Source organism: Drosophila albomicans, chromosome 2L, assembly GCF_009650485.2.
Source record: "Drosophila albomicans strain 15112-1751.03 chromosome 2L, ASM965048v2, whole genome shotgun sequence".
NCBI lineage: Eukaryota > Metazoa > Arthropoda > Insecta > Diptera > Drosophilidae > Drosophila > Drosophila albomicans.
The window spans coordinates 7,620,439-7,630,107 of NC_047628.2; the positions used below are offsets into that span (position 1 = coordinate 7,620,439).

The 9,669-nt window shown below is 38.7% G+C and overlaps 2 protein-coding genes across 2 annotated transcripts; one reads left to right on the plus strand and one right to left on the minus strand.

The window, feature by feature from the left end:
• Positions 1 to 144: 144 nt before the first annotated feature.
• LOC117564427 (protein kinase C-binding protein NELL1-like) lies at positions 145 to 1,160 on the plus strand. Its single transcript, XM_034243161.2, has one exon. The coding sequence runs from the start codon at positions 357 to 359 to the stop codon at positions 1,017 to 1,019; it is 663 nt and encodes a 220-aa protein (XP_034099052.2). The 5' UTR covers positions 145 to 356; the 3' UTR covers positions 1,020 to 1,160.
• A 541-nt stretch (positions 1,161 to 1,701) lies between these two features.
• On the minus strand, positions 1,702 to 9,669 carry LOC117564419 (very long-chain-fatty-acid--CoA ligase bubblegum). The gene is made up of 6 exons (XM_034243151.2): positions 9,509 to 9,669; positions 6,149 to 6,416; positions 5,734 to 6,079; positions 4,422 to 4,921; positions 2,597 to 3,188; positions 1,702 to 2,536 (listed from the first exon to the last, which is right to left on the minus strand). Exons 2-6 carry the CDS (start codon positions 6,394 to 6,396, stop codon positions 2,213 to 2,215), a joined length of 2,010 nt encoding a protein of 669 aa, XP_034099042.1. The 5' UTR covers positions 6,397 to 6,416; positions 9,509 to 9,669; the 3' UTR covers positions 1,702 to 2,212.

Sequence of the window (9,669 nt, forward strand, 5' to 3'; positions counted from 1 at the left end):
ATTCTAAAGTATTAAAGTATGATTTATAGTATGTTCTTGTGACTGGAGTTCTTATCAAACATGTTCGATGCAGTCAGACTTGGACGCAGTTGCAACCGCAGTTGATGCTGAAGTTCCATTCTGAAAATCATTGGCAGTCTCTGATTTAGTTTGAGACTGAGTCTACGCTTCAGTCGCAGAGTCTGCAAAGATTTCCAATGTTGTGACGGGAGTGAGAGAGATAAGAGAGTGCAAAACAGGGAATTATCGTCTGACCCCGAGAAGAGTTGAGACAAAAGAATTGTGCTTTCACTTTTTATCAGCATTTGGTCAGCTTCTAGTGGACAGTGTCTGAGTGGTGTCAAGTCAAGTTAAGTATGCTGGGACTGATGATGATTGGCCTGGCGCTGCTTCTGATGCTGGGAGAGACACAGACCATGACCATTACCAATGGTCATTGCCAGAAGAACATCAGCGTCAAGTACCAAGTGCCAGTGACGAAAACAAAGATCATTGGTAACTCCAGCAATCCCCATGCAGGAGAGCAGCTGTATATTGTGTATGAGGAGCGTGTGCGTTGGGACACTGTGCAGATCTGTTGTCCAGGCTATCGCACCATTATCTTTGGCTTCTGTGAACCCATTTGCCAGGAGCCATGTCCGCCGCACAGCTATTGCCTGGAGCCCAACAAATGTCGCTGCATGCGAGGCTACGAGCACTCGCATCATCCCAACCAACAGCATCAACTCATTTGCCGTCCCATCTGCCATGGCGGCTGCCCGGAGCACAGTCATTGTATTGCCCACAACGAGTGCGAGTGTCGTCCCGGCTTCAAGGATGTCAGCAGCTGGTTCAGCCTCAGCCTTAGCTGTGAGCGCATCCAATGTGGACTCGAGCAGCGCTATGACATCCATCGACATGCCTGCGTCAAGATCGAGATGAGCATGGAGGAGCTAATGCAGCGAGTGGCCGAGCGTCTGGAGAAGGGCCTTCCAGCTGAAGGAGAAGCTGAAAGTGACACAGATCAGCCTTTGGAGTAGCATTAGTTGGACTGAATGGGTTCGCTGATGTTCCTACTTAAAAGCATTAATCGAGATTATTCATATTTATAGGTTTCATAAAGAGATAAGACACATATCTTGAAAGAAAGTGACTAAATTTCGATTGAGAGTTTGTTTCTAAGCAATTGAGCATAAATAAAACATTTGTTTATAAAAATGAAAGCATTAGATTAATATAAATCAAAATAAATCTGTTGTGTTATTCAGCAAAATCACATTCTACATAATAATCACTCACTTAGTAATTTTTTTTAAGCTTCGTAAAAGTTGAAAATAATTTTAGAAATTGCATTGCGCTAAAGTTTAGCTTTACGTGATTGCAAAAGTTTCAGTATAAAAGTGTTGATATTTTTTTTAAAAAATTATTTTTAACTTGAGATGAACGAAGAATTTAAATATTAAATTTCAAAAAAAGAAAAGGAAACAAAAATAAACCTATGTTTCAAAATTCTTCGATGTCTATATGAATGATTTCTATATAAACAACAAAAATGTAAAAGATCTTAGCGATTAAACCCTTTTGTATCGAGGTACAAACTGTTTAGAGTATATAACTAAATATACAAATAAATTTTTCGACTTTTGATGTAGATCGAAGTTTAATCAGTTAAAAAATGTCTACTAAACTGGAATTAATAAGTGTAACAAAATGCGCAACACATTATAAATCTATATGCAATTTTATTTGTAATAATTCAAAACAATTGGATTATAGAATTATGTAAATAATAAAACTTCTCCTTGCGTTTCAGTAAATAAAACAAATTAACATAAAATGTATAACTTATGATCTAAAAATGTCTACTCAAATATAGTTTTTTTGTTGAATGGGAAAAGCTGCAGGCAAGCTATCAGGACGCATTAGAAATAATAATCATAAACTTCATCATCAACAGCATCATTGTAATCATCATCATCATCATCAAAGTTAATCATCATCACTCATACAAATTGAGTGAATAACCCTCTCCTTTCTCCGCTCTATATGCTATATATATATGGTAGAATAGGTGTATATTAAGTATTGTAGTAGTAGTAGTTTTTAGCTGGCACTCAATGGCTTGAAAGTCCGTTAAATTCATTTCATTTTAAAGCTCAAGTTCCCTTTGCTCTGGTATCTGGATAATTTTGGTTTTCTTTTGGTTTCTTCATCAGCTACGCCTTCCATCGATTTATGCATAAAGCTTGTCGATCATCTCGGCATACATTTTGTTAACCACATTGCGCTTCACCTTCAGAGTGGGACCCAATTCCCCGGTGACAATGGAGAAGTCATGGGGCAGAATGGCGAACTTCTGCACTTTCTGGGCATTCGAGATGGATTGTTTGTTGGCACGCTTGATGCCATCCTCGATGGACTTGAACACCTTGGGACAGGGACCAGCATTCAATATCTCCGAGAGTGTCTTGTGCTCAACTCCCAGAGATTTCATCCAAACCGTCGACTCGTGTGTCAACTCATCCAACGGTGCACCAGTGTCCTTGTCGACCTCCGTCTGCAAAATAAAATTCCATTAAAATCTGTTGAATTGATAAACCAACAACTTAAGACTTACCTTGATGGAAACCAGAACCGTCAGATACTTGCGCTGTTCACCCACAAGGAAAGCATTGGAAATGCCATCGAGCTCCTTTTTGATAATGTTCTCGATGTGCACAGGCGGAATATTCTCACCACCGGCTGTGATGATGAGCTCCTTGGAGCGACCCGTCAGACACACGTAGCCCTTGTCATCGATGTAGCCCAAATCACCAGAGTGCAACCAACAATCATCGTCCAGCGATTCTTCGGTCTTCTCCTTGTTGGACACATAGCCCATGAAGACGTGACGGCCACGAATGCACAGCTCACCATGTCCATTCTCATCGGGATTGATAATCTTGGACTCACAGCCGGGCATCGATTTGCCAATGGTGTTCAAGAGCGTGCAGTCGGGCTGGCAAAGCGTGTGACAACCGCCAGTCTCGGACATGCCAAAGGCATCCAATATCTTCAGATCCAGGCTGAGGAAGTACTTCTTGGTCTCCGGTGACATGGGAGCGGCAGCGCTCACCAGGCTGACCACACGATCAAAGCCCAGGGCTGCCTTCACCTTGGACATGACCAGGGACTTGGCAATCTTGTAGCGGAAACCTCCGCTGCTTTTGCTGCAAGTGAAGGAAAGTTGGTTAGCAAAAGTTTAATTGGAATTGTTGATTAGTTTTAGCTGGCAAACTTGATAATTGCATTGGCCAAGGATAATGCACTTGACAGCCAAGTTGACCATGTGCTCGCCGGGAAGGCTTCTTGTCAGAGATGGGATTGGGTATGAATTAAGTATACAAGTACTATATGTGAATAAGCATAAGTTGAAAGTCCTAATTAATATGCAATTGATGTCCCCAAAGCGGGAGACATAGCTGTGAGTTGTTGTCTATTTGAAAAACATGTCAAAATGGAAATATGCAGGCTATGAAATATTATATTATTATTGTAGTATAAAGTTTTTTCACAAAGAGTAATCAAAATAATAAATAATGCATATTTGATGTCGTATATGTATTTCACGAAGTTGTGTAAATAGAGATTCTAGTTCTAGTTCTAGGGAAAGTATCTGTGGTATAAATCTAACAATAAATATCACTTGTTATGAGTGCAAAATTTTAAAAACAACTACTACGTCACAAAGTATATAAATAAGTGGTTAATACAAAAGTGTTGTGTATGTATGATATTCTAGTTCCTATGCTTAATCAGAGATGTTTAACATACAGAGCACTTCACATTTGGCTGGAGATAGCTAATCGAGTTGAATAGTCTAGACTGGCCGCGCTTTAAGGCAAAGCCGAAAGTGCACTAATCACTGGCAAACTTGAAGTTGCGGCAATAGCTCTACAACACTCTGGCAAATGACTGCCACGAAATTGCAGAAGTTGTGGGAGAGCAGAGGACTGTCTCATGCGCAGGACGTGCCCGCATGCATGAGCTTGTAGCATCACGGATCCAGCATCCAGCATGCTGTTGGTAGCCGTAACGTGTACAACCTGACGTATGAGTAATGTTGTTGCCTGTGATTTTGGCTTAAACCAGAGCACGCCGCTGGCTGCCTTTGGCCGCTTCGCTTGCATAATTTAGCGTACGAAACGCGGCAGTGCTTCGCAGGGATTGCTTTCACCCAGGCAGCCAAGCAGCCAGAAGTGGGAGGTGGGTGGATGGGTGGATGGTTTAAGCCGTTGCAGCCACTTTAACTGTGCATCCTTTTTGCATAATTTATGCGCACACAAAAGTTAAAGTTGAAGTATTTTTTGTTCTTTGTGTGCCGTGTCGTCCTTTGGCGAATGCAGTAATGCAAGAAAGCAAAAGGAAAGCTGAGAGATGGAACTGACTCCTCTCGCACTTACCCTTGATTCTCCATGTAGTGCTTCAGTGTGATGCCCTTGGCCCAGCCGGCAATCATTTTGCTAAAGCTGCCACTGGAGCTGGCAACGGCAACCATGCGCTCCTGGAACTTCTCAAACACACGCGGCACGCCCATGAAACGCGTCGGATGCGCATCCTGCAGTGACTTGACCAACGTGCCCTTCAGCGCATCCTTATCGGCAAACCAAATGCAACCGGCCATCGAGGCAACCGTATAGACATCCACAGTTTGGGCAGCCACATGGGACAGCGGCAGATAGCTGACCATTGCCTCCGATCCCATCACCACCTTCTCCAAACCCTTGGCAATGACACGCGTATTGAAGGCAATGTTATCGTGTGAGAGCATCACACCCTTGGGCATGCCCACGGTGCCCGAGGTGTAGACCAGCGAGCAGCACTCGTTGATGGCAACGCTCTCCAAGCGCCGCTTGTATTCGTCCTCCACATCGCTGACGTTCATGGCCTCAATCTCCGACCACTGTCACAGAACGAAGCAATTAATCAGTTAAAATGTAAGAGAAACAAGTAAAAAATCTAGAGTCGAGTGTGATCGACTGTGGGATACCTGGCACGCATTTTCAACAAAAGTAAAAGTGTCAAAATACACCAAATTAATAAAACTAAGAATACCACAACATACCAAAAGTTATATTTGGTATATTGGTATAACTTTTGGTATGTTGGTGTACTAAATAAATACCAAATATTCCCTTTCTTAAATAAATCAAAATATTACAGTACTTTTGATAAAATATTCAAAATTAACAAATTGATAAAATACTAAGATATACCAAACATTTTATATGGTACATTAGTATACTAATATACCAATTTTAATTAAAATATTGCGGTAATATTGCTAAAATATACAAAATGAATATACCGAAAACTATTAAAATATATCAAAAGCTTTACTTGGTATATTGATATAAAAATATACAACAAAATATTCGAGATTGTTAACCACAGCTGTGAAGATGCGGAATGTGTAGCCGCATAAAATAATTTCATGAATAACTTCCAAGTTTAATTGATTGCAATTAAATTTTTAGGTTTTGTGTGCAGCAACATCAAGTGATGTTAACAGAAATTGTATGTTTATCTCTTCTAGTCTCTGAGATGTTGGTGTTCATATGGACAGGCGGATAGACGGACTTGACTATTTTATTTCTGTCGTGGACACTGATAAAAAATGTATATACTTTAAGAGGTCGAAGATACCTCCTTTTGTCACATACATTTCCTCACGGCAGCCAAATTGTGTCGAGTATAAAATGGATGTGAACTCACCCTGTAGTAGCCATCCTCCTTTTTCAAGTAAGCTGGATACGGCTCCTGGATTTGAATGGCCGCCTTAAGCAGTGGCAATTTGTCGCGAATCGATTGAATTTTGTCCATCTGCTTCGAGTCATCCACAATGACAATTTGTGCCCGCGAATCTGCGAGAACATGCAGCACAGCCTCAGCGGAATTGGTCGTGTAGATGCCGGCAATGATGCCACGTGCATGAATCGCACCCATGGCTGAGTAGAACCATTCGGCGCAGTTGAACGCCAACACACCCACCGAATGATGCTCCTGCAGGCCAAGTTTGACGAATGCCTTGGCCGTCTGATGAACCTTTTGCTCGTATTGCCTGTCGGTCGATTGAGGTTGATTGGTTAAACGAGGCGCTGATTGAGTTAGCCGAGAGTCGGACACTTACTTGTAGGTGACTGTGGTGTAGCCTCCGTTTTTTCCATTCTTGGTACGCAGAGCCGGATAGTCGGGATAATTGTTGGCGCTGCGCTTGAGCAGACCGGGTATGGAGATGGGTTCCTCGGCACCAAGACCCTCCTTGGACATGCGGATCTTGACGGCCTCCTCGGGATTGGTAGTCCTATAGTTTTCTGCGGGCCTCAGGCGATTGGGGCCTGGGCGATTTAGGAGAGCTTCGTTTGGATTTGCGGCCATTTCTCAGTCTGCTGTGTAAACTGAAATTGAGTTAGAAAAACGATTAGTTCAGCGAATTGCAGTCTTTGGATTAACTGAATTTAGAATGTGACTTTCTAACGTAATCATACGACCTGTGACTAAAGTACAACGATAGAGGTAGGAAAGGGGTGCAGTGTCAAGGTTATCGTCACACGTTTTATACTCGGCACCTTGCAGCTTCTTATCGTTATGTTTAAATTATGACTTAACACCTGATTAGAGGCGGCACAGTGTGGCTGTAAATAATTATACTATACATACATACTATATCAAAATTTATGGCACACTATGGCTTCAAGTGCTGAACCGCTTTTAAGGTAGCTACCATACTACTTTGCTATAAATAATGGCAGCGGTGTAAAACCAAGTCAACTTATAAATAAAAATACAGGAAATTGCAGCAAAAGTGGTAAATCATTCTTAAGTGAATTTGTAATTAAATAAGATCAATAGCTTAAAGTGCCATCAATAAAAATAATTATCTATTCCAAGTGTAAAGTAAATAATTCCTTTTTTGGAATTTACAATTAAATATTTGCAAAAAAAATTATTTCAATGAATTATCTAACTTTAGAACTTTACTTTAATAAATTACATAAAAATTATTTTTATACTTATTGTCACTAATATGAAAATAATTCGTTTGAAATTATACATTGAATTAAATGGGAAGAATAATTTGGACAATCACTTTTTTCTATTCAATAATTAGCCAATTAACATAAATTTTTGTTTGCTTTTATTGCGTTTTAATAGCAGCAGAGAACAAGATTTCTGACATAATTGCCAACAAAATTAATTTACACCTGCTAGCAAATTTAAATAATTGTAAAAATTGAGAGGCTAAAATAAGTATAAAATATAGTTTGGTTAAATATTATATCATAGTAGTTATTATGGTGGGAAATTTTTATTATATTTTACTACTACTGTCAAATTTATGGTAAATAATTCTAGAAATTGAAAGATTTAAAGAAGTACAAAAGATAGTTTGGTTAAATATTATATCATTGCAGTTATCAAGGTGGGAAATTCGTGTTTCCCGTAAGCTTTGACATGTCATTAGTTGTGAAATCATAGAGCACCTTTGATCTTATCTAGAACTTATATTTGATAATGCCAGACTACCGAAGTCTTGGCTTACGATAGTCAACATACGAGCTAAGTTCTTTTTTTCTTTCCTTTTCGGGTACAAAGGGCTGCGACGGCTATCTCGATATCTAGTGTGAACATACACATATATATATATGTACATATGTACTATTTACACCTGTTCATAATTTTTTATTAATCAATAAAAGAAGCGGGCAAACCATTTCGTATGTTTCGTGTGATAAGCACAAATACCAAAATAAACAAGCAAACCGATTTTTTAGTTCACAATGAAAATGAACGAATGAAAAGTCCAAAGTTTATTGACAAGTCTGAGACCAGCTGATTTTTCATGTTTAGTTGGAAAAATTTCCAGTTGCCCGGTAACGTTACTTAGTAGCCAAAGTTCCGCCTATGATTAGATCTGATTGATTGATGGAGAAGGCCTCGGGCTATGCAATTTACGAGTACTACGACACAAATTGACTGATTGACAGTCAACTAATGCACACGCTTCTTCAATAAAAACGTCGTAAATGTATTTTAATTGTGTTGTGATTTTGTTTTAGCGAAAGCTATTAAATGAATTCATTCTTGAATATGGAAAGTAAATATAGTATATAGTTCGAAAGCATACAATGAGTTTACAAATTTTTCAAAGCAATTAAGTTCGACATCATTATGAGATTGCTAGAAGGCTTTGTGTGGTAGAATAAATCACAAATAATGAACGACAGCAGTTTGTGCTATTTTTAGTTGAGGAAACTCGTTTTGAAATATTTCTAAAATTGGCTAGAATTGTCAAGAAATTGCGGCGGAAAACAAACTATCAATTTTGAAAACAAATGAACAGTAAAATGTTGTCATAAATAACAAATTTTGAACGCTTGTAATAACAATCATGACTTTGCTATTGATAAGCAGAGAATTCGATTTTAATAATTAAGTTCGATGCGACTTATATATAATGAGTATTATAGAATCTCTGACTGCTTATGTCAGAGCGAAGAGAAACAATCGAAATAACACTCCACACAGGTTGAGCTATAAGCAACATGCATAGATCTACATAATATTTGATCGAGCTCATAATATAGAAATGTATATAAGTTTGTATTAATACCTCCTACATATAAACGTACAAATATGTATATATGTATGTGAGTATGAGAAATCGTATGTTTGCCTCTATAGACAGTAGTTTGTGTAGTTTTATTAGCTGTGGCGAGAAACTCAGAAACTGAGCATGGAGCAGGAAACCGGCTTTTTGATAAGAAGCGTATAAGTCTAGACATGTGCTGTGCTCGTACGATTCGTAAAGTGTTGAGAATAGTTCTTGATTTAAATTGATATTAATCCAAGAACACAACGTACTTGGAACATTAATCTCACGAAATATTACATGGGAACCACTTTAAGAAGCTGCGTATGAAAACAAAAACCGATAATGAGAGCTGATCTAAAAATATTTGCCATGCGTGTGTGTTTTTTTTTTTTTTCTTTTCTTCTTGGTCTTATTCGTCTTTCGGGGACAACCAACGAAACTGTCGAAAAATGGAAAAAGAGAATAGCTTGTCGCAGAACTGAAGAATTTTATTATATTTTTGTTGTGTTGTTGACGTAGTTCTTTCTGCTGCTTTCGAAAGTGGTATAAAGAAAAGAGCTGAGTTTTTTTTTTTTTTTTTGGTGGTAAATGTAAGAAACGCGATCAAAGCAAGAAAGGCGAAATTTTAGAGAATCATGAAAGAGACAACTGACGGAACGTCAAGGTGACAATGAACCCAGCGAACAGTGCACTGACCCACTAAAATGTTGAGAGAGAAAACTGAAGGGAAACTGAGAGAATACTTCATACAAAAACACAAAATAGCCGGTAAAATGTGGGAAAATGTACATATTTTGAAAAGCTCGCACACACGTGTTTTCATTAGTCTTAATATATTTTCTTGTTTGGATGGAAGTTATTCACGCACTCGGTCAAATGTATTATTAAACTTACATAATTTAATTTAAAATATTGTGTTTTATTTTATTAAGAGGGAGCGCGACACTTGTAATATTCAATCGCTTTTCGTTTTATGGGTTTTCTTTTCGTATATTATTTGTGTTGTTGAGAGCACGTCAAACGCAGACAACCGCACGCAGCGAAGCCAAAGCGTA